Source organism: Nomascus leucogenys, chromosome 2 (assembly GCF_006542625.1).
Source record: "Nomascus leucogenys isolate Asia chromosome 2, Asia_NLE_v1, whole genome shotgun sequence".
NCBI lineage: Eukaryota > Metazoa > Chordata > Mammalia > Primates > Hylobatidae > Nomascus > Nomascus leucogenys.
Genome location: NC_044382.1, coordinates 76355534 through 76376294, shown reverse-complemented (window position 1 = coordinate 76376294; position 20761 = coordinate 76355534). Strand labels below are relative to the sequence as shown.

Below are 20761 nucleotides of genomic sequence, written 5' to 3'. Positions count from 1 at the left end.
ATGTTGGCCAGGCTGGTCTCCAACTCCTGACCTCAAATGATCCACCAGGCTGAAGTGCTGGGATTAGAGGCATAAGCCACCGAGCCCATCCCAAATCATAATTTATTTTATTTTATTCATTATTATTATTTTTTCGAGATGGAGTTTCACTCTTATGCCTAGGCTGGAGTGAAGTGGGGCGATCTTGGTTCACTGCAACCTCTGCCCTCTCCCCCACCAGTTCAAGCGATTCTCCTGCCTCAGCCTCCCGAGTAGCTGGGATTACAGGCGCCCCCACACTACGCCCCCCAATTTATGTTTTTTGTTTGTTTATTTTGTTTTGTTTGTTTGTTTGTTTTTCAGTAGAGTCGGGGTTTCACCATGCTGGCCAGGCTGGTCACGAATCAAATTTATTTTCATTAAATTGTTTATTTCTCAGGCAGGGTTCACTCTGTCCCTCAGGCTTGAGTGGATTAGCCCAGTCACAGACAACTGCAGCCACAACCTCCCTGGCTCAGGCGATCCTCCTGCCTTCACTTGCCAAGTAGCTGGGACTACAGGTGCCCACCACCACATGCAGATAAGTTTCTCAAATTTTTGTAAGATTGGTGTCTTGTAACATTGACCAGGCTGGTCCCAAACTCCTGTCCTCCAGTGATCCTCTGGCCTCAACTTCTCAAATTGCTGGGAATACAGACATGAGCCACCCTGCCTGGCCGACAAATCATATTTTATTCTCTTTTTTAAAAATTGATTTTATTTTGTTATTTTTTTTTTTCAACAGAATCTCACTATGTTGCCCTGGTTAATCTTGAACTCCTGAGCTCAAATGATCCTCCCACCTCAGCCTCCCAAATTGCTGGGATTACAGGCATGACCTACTGTCCCTGGCCCTCAATTGATATTTTATTCTTGGTCAGGATTGATTCGCCCCTTGGTTAGGCTTAATTCACACACTCCCTCTGCAGTGACCCCAGGAGCCCCTCTCACAGCTCAGAGCGGAAGCTGAGGCTGCAGCCTGCCATCTTCTCCGCATAGTCTGCATCGAAGCGCTCATTCTGCGCCACGGTGAAGGTGGTCTTCCAGTCCCCAGCCACGCCTGGGGGAGGAAGGCAGGGAGCAAAGCTGGAGTCTCATCCCCCGGGAGGCCCCGAGTGCCTATGGGGAGGTTCCAGCTGCTGCTCCCACCCATTCCAAACCCCCGTGCTGGCCGGTGCCCACCTTTCCTCATGAAAGGGGAGATGCTGTGGTCCATGAACTCCTGGGGGACGGTGGTGTAGTTGGTCATAGGGTTCTTCTTCATCTCCTTGAATGACGTGTGCTGAACCATGAAGTCCACGGTCTCCTTTGGCAGAGAGCGCCCCACAAACTCCAGGATCTTTTGAATCTCCCTTTTGGGGTTCTGAGCAGCAGAGGGCTCCTCAGTGGAGCAAAGCAAAATGGGTCCCCCTCTCTAACCTCAGAGGGGATCTGGCCACTTCCCCTGGAAACCCCGAAGAGCCTCCACCACCGGGGCCCCAGTCCCTGGGGTAAAATGAATTGCTCTCTGCCCTGTGATCCCATCATGAGCTGGTCTTGGAGCCTATGGGTGAGGACTGGGATGATCTTCTTCCATGACTGTGGCCCTGGGTGGCACACCCTTTGGCAGGGTGTAGCAATAGGACTAAGTTTCTGATCCGTGGCCACCCATGCAGCTGACTCAGGTGCGGGAGATGAGAGCTGTGTGGGGCCTGCTGCCAGGTGGGGCCTGTAGCGGGGAGGCCTGGGCCAAGAAGGCAGGATGGGGAATCCAGGCCTGCTGTGGGGGCTGCCCAGGGAGGGGGCTGGTTGGCCTTGGCGGGTCCCTGTGAGGTGCCTGCCCCCAGGAGTCACATGGAGGGAAGCATCAGAGGTGGTCTCACCTCCTTCATGTCTTCATAGAAGAGGTAGAGAACAGGGTGGGTGCGGCTCAGCTCCCACCACTCCTGCACGTGCTGGTACCAGGATCCGTAGGACACTGGAGAAGCAGGCAGGGGGCCCCAACACAGGGTTGCCGTGCATTGTAGCCACCACCCCTCGGCTCCACACCTTCCTTCCTCCCATCAAACCCACCTTCTCCGACCATGAACTTCTCCAGGAAGCTGTCCCAGGTCCCAGGCTCAGGGTGCACCTTGGCCATGTGGTAGAAGTGGTAGTAGGAAACCGCCACATCTTTTGCATTGCGGGCAACATAGACCACCTGCAGGAGCAGAAGACTCCACCCCAGCACCATCACCACACAGCCTGCCCCAGGCCAGCTCATCTCTTGGTTTGGCAAAGGAGGAACCTGAGGCTTAGAGGCTGACTTGTTTGAGATCTGATGGCACAGGTAGGGCCAAGCCAGGATCTGAGCCCTGTTCAGAAGCCAAAGTCCTGCCTGGTCCCTGAGACCATCATATTCTGTAGTAATATAATCTGCATCAATGCGTCACACACCGATCTGGAGCAAGGCATGCTCCACCAGGTGTGTTCCCACCACCACCAATTTTGTGGGCCTGTGAGGACCCACCCTCTACCTTTCTTAGGTCTACACTGAAGAGTCTCATGTTCTTGGTCATCAGAGCAAGAGGCAGACAGTCCGCCCCGAAGAAGATGAGACAAGGCTGGAGGAAGTGAGGTGACTTTCCCAGAAGAACAGGACCAAAGCTGGGCTGAGCCGGGGCCTCCTTCCCTGGATTCACATGCCCCACACCTGGACCTTTGGTTTTTCTTTTAATTGTGGGATTTATTTTACTTTATTTTATTTTTATTTATTCATTTATTTATTTATTGAGACAGACAGTCTCAAAAAAAAAAAAAAAAAAAAAAAGACCTTGGTTTTTCTTTTTTCCTGTTGCCCTGGTTGGAGTGCACTGGAGTGATAATAACTCACTGCCACCTTGACCTCCCAGGCTCAAGCAATCCTCCAACCTTAGACTTTCGAGTAGGTGGGACTACAGTGCCATGCCACCATGCCACCATGCCCTGCTGATATTTTGCATTTTTATAGAGATGGAGTCTCCCCATGTTTCCCGGGCTGGTCTGGAACTCCTGAGCTCAAGCATTCCACCCACCTTGGCCTCCCAAAGTGCTGGCATTACAGCAGTCAGCCACGACAGGTAGCATACTTTATTTATTTATTTATTTATTTTTGAGGGAGTTTCGCTCTTGTTGCCCAGGCTGGAGTGCAATGGCGCGATCTCCAGCTGACTGCAACCTCCTCCTCCCAGGTTCACGTGATTCTACTGCCTCAGGCTCCTGAGTAGCTGGGATTTTAGGCATGCGCCACCACACCTGGTTAATTTTGTATTTTTAGTAGAGACGGGGTTTTTCTGTGTTGCTCCAGGTGATCTCAAACTCCCAACCTCAGGTGATCTGCGCGGCTCAGCCTCCCAAAGTGCTGGGATTACAGGCGTGAGCCAATGCGCCCGGACACCTTTTTAAAATCTTTATTTATTTACTTTGTTTGAAACGAAGTCTCTTTCTGTCTTCCAGGTTGGAGTGCCGTGGTTGGATCTTGGCTCACTGCAACCACCCACCTCCCAGGTTCAAGCGATTATCCTGCCTCAGCCTCCCGAGAAGCTGGGATTACAGGCGCCCACCACCACGCCTGGCTATTTTTTGTATTTTCAGTACGAATGGGGTTTCCCCATGTTGGCCAGGGTGGTCTCCAATCCTAACCTCAGGTGTTCCACCCGCCTTGACCTCCCAAAGTGTTGAGATTACAGGCGTGAGCCGCCACGTGCCTGGCCCCCCCTTTTTTTTTCTGAGACAGAGTTTTGCTCTTCTTGCTCAGGCTGGAGTGCAGTGGTGCAGTCTCGGCTCACTGCAACCTCTGCCTCCCGGGTTCAAGCAATTCTTCTGCCTCTGCCTCCCAAGTAGCTGGGATTACAGGTGCCTAACACTATGCCTGGCTAACTGTTTCGGATTTTTAGTAGAGATGGGATTTCGTCATGTTGGCCAGGCTGGTCTCCACTCCTGACCTCAGGTGATCTGCCAGCCTCACCCTGTTAAAGTGCTGGGACACTTTAAGACAGGCATGAGCAACTGCGCCTGACGGCCCCTCCTTTTATTCTTCATCTTTTTTTGAGACAAGGTTTCTCTGTCACCTAGTCTGGAGTGCAGTGGTGTGATCATAGCTCACTTCACTCTTTTTTTTTTTTTTTTGAGACAGGGTCTCGCTCTTTTGCCCAGGCTGGAGTGCAGTGGCAGGATCTTGGCTCACTGCAAGCTCTGCCTCCTAGGTTCACGCCATCCTCCTGCCTCAGCCTCCCTAGTAGCTGGGACTACAGGTGCCCGCCACCGCGCCCAGCTAATTTTTGTATTTTTTAGTAGAGACAGGGTTTCACCGTGTTAGCCAGGATGGTCTCGATCTCCTGACCTCATGATCCACCCGCCTTGGCCTCCCAAAGTGCTGGGATTACAGGTGTGAGCCACCGTGCCCAGCCTTCACTCTTGAACTCCTAGGCTCAGGTGATCCTCCCACTTCAGCCTCCTGAGTAGCTGCTACTGCAGGCACACACCACCACGCCCAGCTAATTTTTTTTTTTTTTTTGGAAGAGATTGGTCTGGAACATCTGGCTTCAAGGGATCTTCCCAGCTCAGCCTCCCAAAGTGCTGGGATTATGGATGTGAAACACTGTGCCCAGCCTCACCTTGACCTTCTGATCCAACAGAGTCTGGGGCAGCAGAGCCAGGGGCAGGTGTGTCTTCAGGAGCCGTGGGGCCGGTGTGTCTTTCAGAGTCTCCATCCCTGAGCAGTGGGTCAGGGAAGGTCTGGTGAGATGAAGCCCCAGCCCTGTCTTCCTCCACTCCCCTTGCCCCCAGGACACACTCACACACCTGAGGGAATCCCTGGGGCTTTGAACTCAAGGAAGGGCACCCGCATGAAGATGGGAGCTCGGTGACACTTCTCCAGGTCGCCGCCCTGGTAGATCATGTCCAGAATCTGGCTAACCCAGGTAGTGCCTGGAGAGGGAGGGAGATGGGAGGTGAGCAGGCTGAGGGCACGACCTCACTGGCCAAGGTGGGGACTGCTGCCTGGGAGAGGGTGGGTGGCCCCCCTCACCTACCGGACTTGGGGTAGGTGCTGATGAGCAGGTCATCGGGCCGGGCCTGGAAGCTCTGCAGGGGTCCCAGTGCCTCTGCAAAGTACTTGATGAGTGGGACCCCCTTCACGTACTCCAGTGGCGGGCGGGAGGTGTCCTGGATCAGCTCCATGTTCCTGCATCAGGGGCCAGAGCAAGGCCCATTCCCTTAACACCATCACAACAGCAAGAAAGCAGAATTCTTGCTTTCAGGGAAGTCACTGAGGCCTAGGGAGGCTGAGTGACTTGCCCGCGCTCACAAAGCCAGTCAGTGGCGGGGCTGGGGCTGAAAACCAGGTCTGCCTCTAATGCGCTGGTTCCCCAGCCTGGCCGCACCTTTCATTCACCTGCAGAGCTGTTCAAAATCCCAGGGCCTGGGCCATGGTTCAGACCAGTGAAAGCACCCTCGTGGGGCAAGGCCCAGATATCAGGGTGTGTGAAGGTCTCCAGGAGAGTCCAGCTGCACTGAGGAAGCTCTAGGGCCTGCCTGTGCTGTCTCCCTGCCAGCCAGTGCCCTTTGTCTCACCATTTCCTGCTGTGACCCCCCAGTCTTCACCCAGTGGGCTCCTCTCCCCGATGCTCCCCTCCTTGAGCCCCTCAGGCCCCTCACATGTGGAAACCTCCCAGGCCAGCCAGGCCTGTGATCCACTTGCCAAGCCACAGGGCATCTGCGCTCCAGGACAAACACGGCCCATTGAAGAACTGAGCTGCTAGTAGGGGCCAGAGCTGGTGTGGGAATGAACAAAACTCTGATGACTCAGCAAAAGGATGGGCCCAGGCAGGGTGGCTCCTGCCTGTAATCCCAGACCCTAGGGAGGCCAAGGCCAGGAGTTAGAGACCAACCTGGGGCAGCATTGCAAGACCTCATCTCTAAAAATCTTTTAAAAATATTTTAAAAAATTAACCAGGCAGGATGGTGAGGGCCTGTAGTCCTAGCTACTCCAGAGGCTGAGGCAGGAGAATCACTTGAGCCCAGGAATTCAAGGCTACAGTGGCCAGGATCCCACAGCACTCCAGCCTGGGTGACAGCAAGACCTGGCCTCCCTGGAAAAAAAAAAAAAAAAAAGGAAGGGAGTGGGATTCACGCCGGCCGGGGTTGTCTGAAATGGGATATCCATGGGGAAAGGGCAGGGATGGCAGAGGCCTCGGTTTCTGGAATGTTGGATCCACAAACTGAGCAGGGTGAGGGCGCCCTGGGCCATTCCATTGTGTCACTCACCTGAGCTCTCTGGAACCTGGCCTTGTGCCCTCCTGGCCCGCAGTGGCTGAGTGTGGGTGCTGTGTGGGAATGCAGGGGTGTTGTCTGTGCTGAGGGTTTCCTAGGTCCAGTGTGGGAGGGATCTGGAGCCAGGGCCGGACTTAGATTTGCTTCCGGAAGGAAGAGGTGGGGTTGGGGGTGGAGGAGCTTCTCCATTACGCTCCTTAGTTTGCCAGCTGGAGACAAGCTTAAAGTGATCTCCAAAGCCACGAATGGGTTTGCTGTGTAGAAAACAGAAGAATGAAAGGGAAAAGGGCCCAATGGTGGGTTTGTTTTTGTAGGTTTTCTTTTTTTTTTTTGAGCTGTCACGGGGCTCCTGACCTGCCCCTGAACTCTACCCTGCCAGGCAGGCCAACAGACAAGCTTTCTCTAATTGACCCAGGCAAGAGAGGGGAGGGACTGGAGGAGAAAGATGGGATAGGCAGGCCCGGGAAAGGTCACCTACCTTCTGGCTCCAGGCCAGTCTTTAAGGTGCCAGAGGTTCTGGCCCAGTGCAGCCCACAGGCCTCCAGCAGCCCATGCACTCCAGGCTCTGACCACAAGGCCAGTCTAGAGGGCTGTGTGTGGGCAGAGTGAAGGGGCAGGGGTGGAGCAGAGCATGGATGCATAGAACAAGAAAGAACAAGGACACTGCAGTCCTATTGCCCTGGGAGGCAGCCCCAGCTTCATGGGTCCTGGGGGAACTCACAGAACATCAATAGAAGATCCTAGAAGAACAGCAGCCCGTGGCAGGTGGTTTTGTTTCCCTGGGTTTGAAGGAGGCTCCACAGACAAGAGACCAGAGGAGGCTGAGGCTTGGAAGCCACAGGGCCCCGTGGAAGGAGGGCATACCCCATCCTCCTCATTCTTTGTCCTCACTTTAAAGTCCAAGGTCAAGCTGGGCACGAGACAGGTAACCAACCATCTGAGTAAAGGTGAGTCTCCCAAGCCTTCCAAGAAATGCATGAGTTCAGAGGCAAGCGGGCACGTGGGAGTGTGGGGGAAGCTGAGGTATGGGGCTTCCAGGCAGAGGAGAGGCTTCTCATATGCTAGGGCCATGGGCCCCACCTCCCTCCTCTGTGTCCCTGAGGAATCCCCGTGACTGGCAGGTTCTCAGGCTACTACCTCCGCCCCTGCCCTCAGCAACCCTCAGGAGGTCCCCTTGACTCAGACTTTGTATTGCACTATAGTAACAACCTGTCAGACCCACACAGGGTAGCACAGAAAAGAGGCGAGAATATGAGATTAATAGAGTGGTAGCAAGAGAATAGAAAATCCCAGGCAGCAGTTTCACATGAGCAGAAAAAGGAAACTTGAAATAGCTGCATGTGCTACGGGCCAATAAGTCCCTGAAAAATAGGATGAAGACCAAGCTGGCTACGACCAACCAGACACAACATGGTGCTGTATCTGATGTAGGTTTTTTCTAGGATCTCATTGTACGATCAGTAACATATGAAACCATACACCCACCAGTGCCACGACAGCTCCAGGAACAGCTGTATTTGGGCGTAAATTGTGGCACCACGGTTTTTAGAAATCTTTACCTTTTCATGGAATCTTCATGAATATACCCCTCTTTAGTTAAAGAAGCCCATAAAGGTCAGCCCCAAACCTTGTAGGGCATGAGACACTCTCTTGAGGACCCCCACATTCCCCTTCTTGAGTGAGTCCTTTTACTCTGCAAGAAATCTCCCCACGTTCATGACCTTTGGACTTGTCCTTAAATTGTTTCTGGCTAAGGTGCCAAGAGCCTGGAGAAGGCCTGGCACAGTGGCTCACGCCTGTAATCCCAGCACTTTGGGAGGCCGAGGCAGGCAGATCACCTGAAGTTGGGAGTTTGAGACCAGCCTGACCAACATGGAGAAACCCTGTCTCTACTAAAAATAGAAAATTAGACAAGCGTGGTAGCACATGCCTGTAATCCCAGCTACTCGGGAGGCTGAGGCAGGAGAATTCCTTGAACCCGTGAGGCGGAGGTTGTGGTGGGCCGAGATCGCGCGATTGCACTCCAGCCTGGACAACAAGAGTGAAACTCCGTCTCAACAAAAAAAAGAGCCTGGAGACAGGCTGAGTTCGATGTCCCACCGGTCTTTGAGGACCTCCCCTAGGCCACCAGTATCTGGAGGGGATTAGGGACACTGAGGATCAGGTCTCCAGCAGGGCTGTCCACTGTGCCTGCAGAGGCAAGAAGGTTGGTCACAGGCAGCCCAGGGCAGGGAGTGGGGTAGAGAGGCTGGGGCCAAAGCCCACTCATGTCTTCTAATTCCGAGTCTTGTACTATTTCCCCCGTGCTCATCCTGCACAGCCAGATCAGGTCACCCAAAGCAGTGACACATCACAGCTAACAAGGCATGGGGCCAGAGAGAGATACAGAGTCAGGCATCACAAGCCCCCTCCAGGCTCAGCCCTGAATACCAAGATCAGCACTTGGCTGCCCCGGCCTGGATTGCACAACTGGGCATCCTCTTCCCAGAGCTGGACCAGGCTGGGGCCAGAGGACTGCACTCACCTAGGGCATTGGCCCTCTAGGGGCAGAAGCTGCCCTGGTTCTTCCGGAAGGAACTCCTCTCACAGGCAGATCACATGGGCTCTTAGCCAATGACCAGGGTTGGGACAACACAAGGGCCCCTCTTCATCCTGTCCCAGGCAGCAGGCAGGTAAGAGACAAGGAGGGAGAGGGAGCTGGCAGCAAGCCCCTCTGTGCAGCAGGCACTGTTCCGGGCATTATACAGCTCCATCCCATAAGGCAGGGGTGATTCTTATTTGCATCTTATGTTTGAGGAAATGGAGGTGTGGGTTTAAAATGCTTGCCCCCTGGGACTAAGCTGGTGAAGGTCCTGTGAGCCTCAGCAGTGATTGATTGAGTCACAGCCTCACCACTGCAGCCAGACCTGATCTTCCTCACAGCTCAGCAGCACCCAGCAGGTCACTGAATCTCCACAGGGCAAGTCCTCTTCTTCACTCACAATTAGCGGGTGCTCAGTAGAAGCCGCCCATCGTCCATTATTTTATTAACTATTTCTTGGCCATCAGATCTGTGTAAGACTTTGTTCTACAGCAGTGACAAGAGCTGCACTTGGGCAGTTTAGTGCAAAGGTTGGAGTGGGAGAGACCAACGAGAGCCATAAAGACGAAGCGAGTAACAAAGTATTCAGGAAAAGGAGCAGACGGGGAAGTACACAAGAGGTGCAATTTTATTTTATATTTTTAGAGACAGGGTCTTGCTCTTTTGCCCGGGCTGTAGTACAGTGGAGTGATCATAGCTCACTGCAGCCTCCAACTCCTGGGCTCAGGCGATCCTCCCACCTCGGCCTCCCCCGTAGCTGGGACTACAGGCATGTGCCACCATGGCCGGCTTCTCAGAGCTGCAATTTTAAATCGGGAGATAGGGAAGACCTCCCTGTGGAGGTGGCAGGTTATCAAGAGAGGTGTAGAGAAGAACCTGCCAATCAAAGGGAAAAGGCAGGTCCTGCTGTGCTCAGGAATGGCCAGAAATACTATCATCCCTATCTTAGAGACGGGGACAGGGCCGCAAAAGTGTCAGGGCGTTTCCTGATTCCTCAACAAACAGCTGGATCCGAAGTTGTCTGGGGGGATGAGCCGCCCTGCCTGGGGCGGACCTCCCCTGGAGCGCGAGGGCGCGCAGGGCGCACAGGCCTCTTGGGCCCCCGGTCCGGCTCAGGCTCGGAGTTGGTGTCAGCAAAGGGACCTGCGTGGCGCCGCGGGGCCGGGGAGACCCGAAGGCCATCGCCCGTGAGGCGCGGCGGATAGAGGTCCCGGCGGAGATCGGGGTGCAGCGGGAGCAGGAGGCGCGCCTATGGAGGGGGTTCCAGGCCCACTCCAACCGCGGCAGGGTACGGAGGAGTCAGGGCGGCTCGGGGCAGGGGGCGGACCCCAAGCCCTTGCCCGCCTGCCGCCGCCCGGTCTCCTTCCTTACCCGAAGGGTTGCCACAGCGGACAGGAAGCCGTGCACGACGAGCACTATCTCCCTGGGGAGGAGAACGGGGGTGTCCCTGTGAGTCCTGCCGCGCCCAACCGCGAGTCCCCTCCAATTCCACCGGAGAGCGGGGTCCTCACTCCCGGCTTCAGCCTAGCCCCAGGCCCTGCCCCTGAATGAAGTCACGCCCCCTGCACCTGCCCACCTCAGGACCCGCCTCCAGCCCAGGTACCCACCTGTCCCCCCTCTTCTCCCTCCTGCGCTCCATCCGACCCCAGAGTGCCCACCAAGACCCCTACGCTGGCCCGCATCCTGGATCATCACCTCTGCCCCAGCCGGCTCCTCCCTGGAGTTCCATCGCCGAGATTCCCAGGGCACCGGCTCCCCTTCATGCTCCTCCTCTGCCACAGGTCCCGTCCCGGCTCTGGACTCCCCACCCATGTCACAGGCCTGCCCACTCCCTCTCATCAGGCCTGTGCCCAGCAGGGTCTGCCTCCTCCAGGGAGCCTTCTTCCTGGCACAGAGACCCTTCCCGTCTCACCCGGAGTGCAATGGCCCGATTTGGCTCACTGCAACCACTGCCACTGCCCCCCTGCCCCACCTTTCAAGCTATTCTCCTGCCTCAGCCTTTTGAGTAGCTCTAATTACAGGCACGTGCCACCATGCCTGGCTAATTTTTGTATTTCTAGTAAAGACGGGGTTTCATCATGTTGGCCAGGCTGGTCTCGAACTCCTGACCTCAAGTGATCCGACCGCTTCGGCCTCCCAATGTGTTGGGTTTACAGGCTTGAGCCACCACGCCAGGCCTGGGCCCTGCCTTTTGTGCGGCCCCCATTGTGCTGCTGGACCTGACAAGCAGGGCTGACAGTGAACCCCACATAAATGTGGCCCTGATGACAGGGGTTCAGGCCATAGAGCAGGTAGATGCTGAAGAAGCGCCCCGGCCTAGCCACGACTCCTGTGGAACCCTTTGAATTTTAGGAAATTCTTGTTAAACACACTTCTAGTTCAGCACCGACATCAAGAAGAGAGCCTCACCAGCACCTCGAAACCCGCTTTGTCCCTCCTTGGTTCTTCCCTCTGGGTGCCCACTATGCTGCTGTCTCGCCCATCTGTAGCTGAGCCCAGCAGCCCCTGTAGGACACCTGGCCGAAGGGGTCACAGTCCTGCTGGGCCCTCGGGCTCACTCGGGAGTTGGAGGCTCCCAGGGGCTCCTCCAACAGCCCCAGGGCTGCTCTCTGGTCACTGCACCTGCCTGGGCTGCCACTCTGCTTCCCATCTGCACAGCGGGAGAAAAACTCCACAGAGCGTGCTGTGGGCGGGGCCAGCTGTGCAGGGAGCACCGGGTCCTCACCCTGCCCCCGTCCTCCACACTCCCCCACAGGGACTGTGCCCCTGGGTGCATCCAGCGTTTTCCTCCTTTTGTCCACAGGTATGAGGTAGATGACATTGATGAAGAAGGCAAAGCATGAGTGTCCAGGCCAGGGGAGGGCATGGAGCCCCTGGGCAGCCTAACAGCTGGGAAGGAGCATCCCCTCCTGGCCACAGGTTGACACAAGCCCCTCTACCACCTGGAGACACACGGATGAGCTGGCGCTGGATCATCCCGCTGCCCCATTGGAAGGCCAACCCCGAGACAGACCCCGAGGCCTTGTTACTCAGGGAGAAAACCACGTTCTCAGGATGCTGTGACCTTGGTGACCGCACGGCCAACACAGTAAGCCTCAGCATTCGCCTGGTCACTGAGCTCATTCAAACAAAGCTATCCCCAGTTGGGACTTTCCCTTTTGAGAACATGTGCAAAGGGTCAGCAAACTGACCTTTGCTCATTTTAATAGTAAAAACCACACCCCTGGGTGGAGATTTAAAATGCTAATGAGACATGAGTCCTAGGAACAGGCATGTATAGCAAATGCCCATGTGCACCCAGAGGACCACCCAGAACATGCTTACTCGTGACGCCTCTTCCCACCCATTATGAACAGTTATGTAAGATTCCCATAAAGGGAGTTTTTCCTGCAGTATCAACACTGTCCCACCCTGACAAGCAGCCCATTCTGAACACGCTCAAGGTGTATTGTCTATTCTGCACTTAACTTTGAAAATACTGTTTTCTTTTGCAATAAGCTACTCTGTGCTGCACTTTTGTTGTGTGTCTCTTGTTTAAATTATTTTATTTATTATTATTATTATTATTTTAGATAGAGTCTCGCTCTGTGGTCCAGGCTAGAGTGCAGTGGCACAATCTCGACTCACTGCAAACTCTGAGTCCTGGGTTCAAGCGATTCTCCTGCCTCAGCCTCCAGAGTAGCCGGGATTACAGGGCTCACCACCACGCCTGGCTAATTTTGTATTTTTAGTAGAGAGAGGGTTTCATCATGTTGGCCAGGCTGGTCTTGAACTCTTGACTTCAGGTGATCCACGCACCTCAGCTTCCCAAAGTGCTGGGATTATAGGCGTGAGCCACCGCGCACTGCCTGCTTAATTTATTTTAAACCAAGAAGACAAGAACCCAGGTATTACAACAGCCGTCAAGCTGGGAAGGAGTGTCCCCAGACACAGATTGACACAACCCCCAGGAGACACACCATGAGCTGGCAGTCACGGCCTCCATGGAAGGCCAACCCCCAGATGGACCCCAAGGCCTTGTTCCAGAAGGAGCAGCTGATGTTGGCCCTGTATCCCCAGACCACCTGCTTCTACCGTGCCCTGATCCATGCACCCCTACAGCGGGTAAAGCAGCCTCCAGGGGAGAGGTCATTGGTGACACCAGGAATAGGCTGATTGATTACAGAGGCTAAGGGTCCTCTTCCTTGTCCCCCTTGTCCTCATCTCCTGAGCTAATGGGACCTGCCAGCAGCCCTCCCTCTTCCACTCCAGCCCCAAAGGCCACTGTCCCCTTGCCAGCCCTGGCAGCCTTGGCAAGCCCCAAGTCAGCGCCTTCCCTTCTGCAGCCCCAGGAGAACCAGCTCCAAGATGGGAAGCTCCTGCCCTGAGCCCATGGCTCCTGCCCCCTCATGCTCCTGGTGACATGGAACACAAGCCACCTGAGGCCAGGATCCGTGCCTGCCACCCTCTGGGCTGCCCTCGGTCCTCTGAACACAGAGTCCCTGAAAGGCAGCAGACCCTCCAGCTATGGCCCCACTGGGGAAGCAGTCAGCACCTCTTCCTCTCCCCACCCTTTTCACTGCCCTAGGCCTCCAGCCACTGAGAAAAGAGCTCTGTAGCAGCAGGGACCGGGCCAAGACTTCTTGACCCCAGAGTGAAGGATGATAGGAGTGGCTGAGAGTCCATGGCCCAGAGGCTCCTGTGGTCTAGGCTGGGGGAAGGGGGTGCCTGTCCTGGCCTGGGGGTTTCTGAGCAGCCCCTCCTGTCTGTCTGCCCCACAGCCCCAGGATGACTACTCGGTCCTGTTTGAAGACACCTCCTATGCAGACGGCTATCCCCCTCCCCTCAATGTGGCTCAGAGGTATGTGGTGGCTTGTAAGGAGCCCAAGAAAAAGTGATGCTGCCCGGCGGACTCGCCATCCCCCAACGACACAGGGCAGGACAGCAGAGGACGTGCTGGGATTAAACACATTCCCCTTCCACTTGTCTCCTGGGTTTTACTTCTCCAGACCCTCTCCCCTCTCCAAACAGGGCAAGTTGAGGAGCTGGAGCGGGGAAGTGGCCGTATTTGGCCCGAGTGGGCGATCACTCTTTCAGCTCAGGGTTTCTCTTGGCTTGGAATAGAGACTCTGCATTGAACACAAATCATAGATGTATTGTTGTTGTTGTTGTTTTAAGACTGAGTCTTGCTCTGTTGCCCAGGCTGGAGTGCAGTGGCGTGATCCCGGCTCAATGAAAACTCCACCTCCCGGATTCAATCGATTCTCCCACCTCAGCCTCTGGAGTAGCTGGGATTACAGGCGCCTGTCATCATGCCCATCAAATTTTTGTATTTTTAGTAGAGATGGGGTTTTGCCATGCTGGCCAGGCTGGTCTTGAACTCCTGACCTCAAGTGATCTGCCAGGCTGAAGTGCTGAGATTACAGGCATAAGCCATGGAGCCCAGGTCAAATAATAACAATTTAATTTAATTATTTATTTATTTTCAAGACAGAGTTTTGCTCTTATGCCCAGGCTGGAGTGAAGTGGCGTGATCTTGGCTCACTGCAACATCCGTCCCTGGGTTCAAGTGATTCTCCTGCATCAGCCTCCAGAGTAGCTGAGGTTACAGGTGCCTGCCACCATGACTGGCTAATTTTTTTTTTTTTTTTTTTTTTTTTTTTTTTTTTTAGTAGAGACGGGGTTTTACCATGTTGGCCAGACTGGTCCTGAATCATAATTTATTTTAATTATATTATATTTTATTTATTTCTCAAGCAAAGTTCGCTCTGTCCCTCAGGCTTGAGTGGATTAGCCCAGTCACAGCCAATTGCAGCCACAACCTCCCTGGCTCAGGCGATCCTCCTGCCTTCACTTGCCAAGTAGCTGGGACTACAGGTGCCACCACCACTTGCAGATAATTTTCTCAAATTTTTGTAGGGATGACATCTTATAATGTTGACCAGGCTGTTTCCAACCTCCGGTCCTCCAGTGATCCTCTGGCCTCAACTTCTCAAATTGCTGGGATTACAGGCATGAGCCACCCTGCCTGGCCCATAAGTCATATTTTATTCTCTTTTTAAAAATTGATTTTATTTTTTTTTTTTTCAACAGAATCTCACTATATTGCCCAGGTTGGTCTTGAACTCCTGAGCTCAAATGATCCTCCCACCTCAACCTCCCAAACTGCTGGGATTACAGACATGACCTACTGTCCCTGGCCCTCAATTCATATTTGATTCTTGAGCCGCTTGGTCAGGCTTGATTCGCACACTCCCTCTGCAGTGACCCCAGGAGCCCCTCTCACAGCTCAGAGCGGAAGCTGAGGCTGCAGCCTGCCATCTTCTCCGCATAGTCCGCATTGAAGCGCTCATTCTGCGCCACGGTGAAGGTGGTCTTCCAGTCCCCAGCCATGCCTGGGGGAGGAAGGCAGAGAGCAAAGCTGGAGTCTCATCCCAGGGGAGGCCCCGAGTGCCTATGGGGAGGCTCCACCTGCTGCTCCCACCCACCCCAAACCCCCGTGCTGGCCGGCGCCCACCTTTCCTCATGAAGGGGGAGATGCTGTGGTCCATGAACTCCCGGGGGACGGTGCTGTAGTTGGTCATAGGGTTCTTCTTCATCTCCTTGAACGACGTGTGCTGAACCATGAGGTCAATAGTCTCCTCTGGCAGAGAGCGCCCCACAAACTCCAGGATCTTTTGAATCTCCCTTTTGGGGTTCTGAGCAGCAGAGAGCTCCTCAGTGGAGGCTAGGATTGCTGATTCAGGAAAAGTGAAAGGGGTCCCCTTCTCTAACCTCAGAGGCGATCTGGCCACTTCTAGAAACGCTGCAGAGACAGCTCCTCAACCCCCCGCCCGCCAGTCCCTGGGGTAAAATGAATTGCTCTCTGCCCTGTGATCCCATCATGAGCTGGGCTTGGCTCCTATGGGTGAGGACTGGGATGGTCTTCTTCCATGACTGTGGCCCTGGGTGGCACACCCTTTGGCAGGGTGTAGCAATAGGACTAAGTTTGTGATCCATGGCCACCCATGCAGCTGACTCAGGTGCGGGAGATGAGAGCTGTGTGGGGCCTGCTGCCAGGTGGGGCCTGTAGCGGGGAGGCCTGGGCCAGGGAGGCAGGATGGGGAATCCAGGCCTGCTGTGGGGGCTGCCCAGGGAGGGGGCTGGTTGGCCTTGGCGGGTCCCTGTGAGGTGCCTGCCCCCAGGAGTCACATGGAGAGAAGCATCAGAGGTGGTCTCACCTCCTTCATGTCTTCATAGAAGAGGTAGAGAACAGGGTGGGTGCGGCTCAGCTCCCACCACTCCTGCACGTGCTGGTACCAGGATCCGTAGGACACTGGAGAAGCGGGCAGGGGGCCCCAACACAGGGTTGCTGTGCATTGTAGCCACCACCCCTCGGCTCCACACCTTCCTTCCTCCCATCAAACCCACCTTCTCCGACCATGAACTTCTCCAGGAAGCTGTCCCAGGTCCCAGGCTCAGGGTGCACCTTGGCCATGTGGTAGAAGTGGTAGTAGGAAACCGCCACATCTTCTGCGTTGCGGGCAACATAGACCACCTGCAGGAGCAGAAGACTCCACCCCAGCACCATCACCACACAGCCTGCCCCAGGCCAGCTCATCTCTTGGTTTAGCAGAGGAGGAACCTGAGGCTTAGAGGCTGACTTGTTTGAGATCTGACGGCACAGGTAGGGCCAAGCCGGGATCTGAGCCCTGTTCAGAAGCCAAAGTCCTGCCTGGTCCCTGAGACCATCATATTCTGTAGTAATATAATCTGCATCAATGCGTCACACCCCGATCTGGAGCAAGGCATGCTCCACCAGGTGTGTTCCCACCACCACCAATTTTGTGGGCCTGTGAGGACCCACCCTCTACCTTTCTTAGGTCTACACTGAAGAGTCTCATGTTCTTGGTCATCAGAGCAAGAGGCAGACAGTCCCCCCGAAGAAGATGAGACAAGGCTGGAGGAAGTGAGGCGACTTTCCCAGAAGAACAGGACCAAAGCTGGGCTGAGCCGGGGCCTCCTTCCCTGGATTCACATGCCCCACACCTGGACCTTTGCTTTTTCTTTTAATTGTGGGATTTATTTTATTTTATTTTATTTATTTTGAGACAGTCTCAAAAAAAAAAAAAAAAAAGACCTTGGTTTTTCTTTTTTCCTGTCGCCCAGGTTGGAGTGCACTGGAGTGATAATAACTCACTGCCACCTTGACCTCCCAGGCTCAAGCAATCCTCCAACCTCAGACTTTCGAGTAGCTGGGACTACAGCGCCATGCCACCATGCCACCATGCCCTGCTGATTATTTGCATTTTTATAGAGATGGAGTCTCCCCATGTTTCCCGGGCTTGTCTGGAGCTCCTGAGCTCAAGCATTCCACCCACCTTGGCCTCCCAAAGTGCTGGCATTACAGCAGTCAGCCACCACAGGTGGCACACTTTATTTATTTATTTATTTACTTACTTATTTTTGTGAGTTTTGCTCTTGTTGCTCAGGCCGGAGTGCAATGGTGCGATCTCTGGCTCATCGAAACCTCCTCCTCCCGAGTTCAAGTGATTCTCCTGTCTCAGGCTCCGGAGTAGCTGGGATTACAGGCACCCGCCACCACACCCAGCTAATGTTGTATTTTTAGTAGAGAGAAGATTTTTGTATGTTGCTCAGGGTGCTCTCAAACTCCCAACCTCAGGTGCTCTGCCCGCCTCACCCTCCCAAAGTGCTGGAATTACGGACGTGAAATACTGTGTCCAGTCTCACCTTGACTTTCTGATCCAACAGAGTCTGGGGGAGCAGAGCCAGGGGCAGGTGTGTCTTCAGGAGCCGTGGGGCCGGTGTGTCTTTCAGAGTCTCCATCCCTGAGCAGTAGGTCAGGGAAGGTCTGGTGAGATGAAGCCCCAGCCCTGTCTTCCTCCACTCCCCTTGCCCCCAGGACACACTCACACACCTGAGGGAATCCCTGGGGCTTTGAACTCAAGGAAGGGCACCCGCATGAAGATGGGAGCTCGGTGACACTTCTCCAGGTCGCCGCCCTGGTAGATCATGTCCAAAATCTGGCTCACCCAGGTGGTGCCTGGAGAGGAAGGTAGATGGGAGGTGAGCAGGCTGAGGGCACGACCTCGCTGGCCAAGGTGGGGAATGCCGCCTGGGAGAGGGTGGGTGGCCCCCCTCACCTACCGGACTTGGGGTAGGTGCTGATGAGCACGTCATCGGGCCAGGCCCGGAAGCTCTGCAGGGGTCCCAGTGCCTCTGCAAAGTACTTGATGAGTGGGACCCCCTTCACGTACTCCAGTGGCGGACGGGAGGTGTCTTGGATCAGCTCCATGTTCCTGCATCAGGGGCCAAAGCCAGGCCCATTCCCTTAACACCATCACAACAGCAAGAAAGCAGAATTCTTGCTTTCAGGGAAGTCACTGAGGCCTAGGGAGGCTGAGTGACTTGCCCGCGCTCACAAAGCCAGTCAGTGGCGGGGCTGGGGCTGAAAACCAGGTCTGCCTCTAATGTGGTGGTTCCCCAGCCTGGCCGCACCTTTCATTCACCTGCAGAGCTGTTCAAAATCCCAGGGCCTGGGCCATGGTTCAGACCAGTGAAAGCACCCTCGTGGGGCAAGGCCCAGATATCAGGGTGTGTGAAGGTCTCCAGGAGAGTCCAGCTGCACTGAGGAAGCTCTAGGACCTTCCTGTGCTGTCTCCCTGCCAGCCAGGGCCCTTTGTCTCACCATTTCCTGCTGTGACCCCCCAGCCTCCACCCAGTGGGCTCCTCTCCCCGATGCTCCCCTCCTTGAGCCCCTCAGGCCCCTCACATGTGGAAACCTCCCAGGCCAGCCAGGCCTGTGATCCATTTGCCCAGCCACAGGGCATCTGGGCTCCAGGACAAACACGGCCCATTGAGGTACTGGGCTGGTATTAGGGGCCAGAGCTGGTGTGGGAATGAACAAAACTCTGATGACTCAGCAAAAGCACAGGCCCAGGCAGGGTGGATCCCGCCTATAATCCCAGACCCTAGGGAGGCCAAGGCCAGGAGTTGGAGACCAACCTGGGGCAGCACTACAAGACCCCATCTCTAAAAATCTTTAAAAAATATTCTTAAACATTAACCAGGCAGGATGGTGAGGGCCTGTAGTCCTAGCTACTCCAGAGGCTGAGGCAGGAGATTCACGTGAGCCCAGGAATTCAAGGCTACAGTGGCCAGGATCCCACAGCACTCCAGCCTGGGTGACAGCAAGACCTGGCCTCCCTGGGCAAAAAAAAAAAAAAAAAAAAAGGAAGGGAGGGGGATTCATGCCGGCCAGGGTTGTCTGAAATGGGATATCCATGGGGAAAGGGCAGGGATGGCAGAGGCCTCGGTTTCTGGAATGTTGGAGTCAGAAGCTGAGCAGGGTGAGGGCGCCCTGGGCCATTCCAGTGTGTCACTCACCTGAGCTGTCGGGAACTTGGCCTTGTGCCCTCCTGGCCCGCAGTGGCTGAGTGTGGGTGCTGTGTGGGAATGCAGGGGTTTGTCTGTGCTGAGGGTTTCCTAGGTCCAGTGTGGGAGGGATCTGGAGCCAGGGCCGGACTTAGAATTGCTTCCGGAAGGAAGAGGTGGGGTTGGGGGTGGAGGAGCTTCTCCATTACCCTCCTTAGTTTGCCAGCTGGAGACAAGCTTAAAGTGATCTCCAAAGCCATGAATGGGTTTGCTGTGTAGAAAACAAAGAATGAAAGAGGAAAGGGCCCAATGGTGGGTTTGTTTTTGTAGGGTTTTTTTTGTTTGCTTTGTTTTGTTTTTGAGCTGTCACGGGGCTCCTGACCTGCCCCTGAACTCCACCCTGCCAGGCCGGCCAACAGACAAGCTTTCTCTAATTTAGCCAGGCAAGAGAGGGGAGGGATTGGAGGAGAAAGATGGGATAGGCAGGCCCAGGAAAAAGTCACCTACCTGCTGGCTCCAGGCCAGTCTTGAAGGTACCAGGGGTTTTGGCTCAGTGCAGCCCACAGGCCTCCAGCAGCCCATGCACTCCAGGCTCTGACCACAAGGCCAGTCTAGAGGGCTGTGTGTGGGCAGAGTGAAGGGGCAGGGATGGAGCAGAGCATGGATGCATAGAACAAGAAAGAACAAGGACACTGCAGTCCTATTGCCCTGGGAGGCAGCCCCAGCTTCATGGGTTCTGGGGGAACTCACAGAACATCAATAGAAGATCCTAGAAGAACAGCAGCCCGTGGCAGGTGGTTTTGTTTCCCTGGGTTTGAAGGAGGCTCCACAGACAAGAGACCAGAGGAGGCTGAGGCTTGGAAGCCACAGGGCCCCGTGGAAGGAGGGCATACCCCATCCTCCTCATTCTTTGTCCTCACTTTAAAGTCCAAGGTCAAGCTGGGCACGAGACAGGTAACCAACCATCTGAGTAAAGGTGAGTCTCCCAAGCCTTCCAAGAAATGCATGAGTTCAGAGGCAAGCGGGGAAAGCTGAGAGACATGGGGTTTCCAGGCAGAGGAGAGGCTGCTCCCCTGCTAGGGCCACAGGCCCTTCTTCCCTCCTCTGTGCCCCTGAGGAATCCCCGTGACTGGCAGGTCCTCGGGCTACTACCACCGCCCCTGCCCTCAGCAACCTTCAGGAGGCCCCCTTTGACTCAGACTTTGTATTGCACTCTAGTGAAAACCAGCCTGAACAGCAGGGGGTGGCACAGTAAAGAGGCAAGAATGTGAGATTAATAGAGTGGTAGCCAGAGAATAAATCCCAGGCAGCAGTTTCACATGAGCAGAAAAAGGAAACTTGAAATAGCTGCATGTGCTAAGGGCCAATAAGTCCCTGAAAAATAGGATGAAGACCAAGCTGGCTACGACCAACCAGACACAACATGGCGCTGTATCTGATGTAGGTTTCACCTAGGATCTCATTGTACGATCAGTAACATATGAAACCATACACCCACCAGTGCCACGACAGCTCCAGGAACAGCTGTATTTGGGTGTA

At 54.8% G+C, this 20761-nt stretch overlaps 4 protein-coding genes across 5 annotated transcripts in view; 1 reads left to right on the top strand and 3 right to left on the bottom strand.

The window, feature by feature from the left end:
• Positions 1-20761, bottom strand: part of LOC100584149 (sulfotransferase 1A3) — a 58490-nt gene that overhangs the window by 13403 nt on the left and 24326 nt on the right. The window lies entirely within an intron of this gene.
• LOC100580038 (SAGA-associated factor 29) overlaps positions 1-20761 on the top strand; it is a 79272-nt gene that overhangs the window by 52189 nt on the left and 6322 nt on the right. The gene's annotated exons all lie outside the window — the stretch shown is intronic.
• LOC100579364 (sulfotransferase 1A1) lies at positions 794-5604 on the bottom strand. Its single transcript, XM_030798942.1, has 7 exons — positions 5049-5604; positions 4819-4944; positions 4632-4729; positions 2071-2197; positions 1881-1975; positions 1201-1381; positions 794-1078 (listed from the first exon to the last, which is right to left on the bottom strand). The coding sequence occupies exons 1-7, from the start codon at positions 5194-5196 to the stop codon at positions 966-968; spliced, it is 888 nt and encodes a 295-aa protein (XP_030654802.1). The 5' UTR covers positions 5197-5604; the 3' UTR covers positions 794-965.
• LOC100606648 (sulfotransferase 1A1-like) lies at positions 14899-19342 on the bottom strand. 2 transcript variants are annotated; one of them, XM_004087382.3, is made up of 8 exons: positions 19235-19342; positions 17996-18147; positions 17766-17891; positions 17579-17676; positions 16259-16385; positions 16069-16163; positions 15366-15546; positions 14899-15243 (listed from the first exon to the last, which is right to left on the bottom strand). In XM_004087382.3, exons 2-8 carry the CDS (start codon positions 18141-18143, stop codon positions 15131-15133), a joined length of 888 nt encoding a protein of 295 aa, XP_004087430.2. In that variant the 5' UTR covers positions 18144-18147; positions 19235-19342; the 3' UTR covers positions 14899-15130. The 2 variants fall into 2 exon arrangements, with proteins under 2 accessions (XP_004087430.2, XP_030654742.1); XM_030798882.1 differs by lacking the exon at positions 19235-19342 and adding an exon at positions 18347-18628.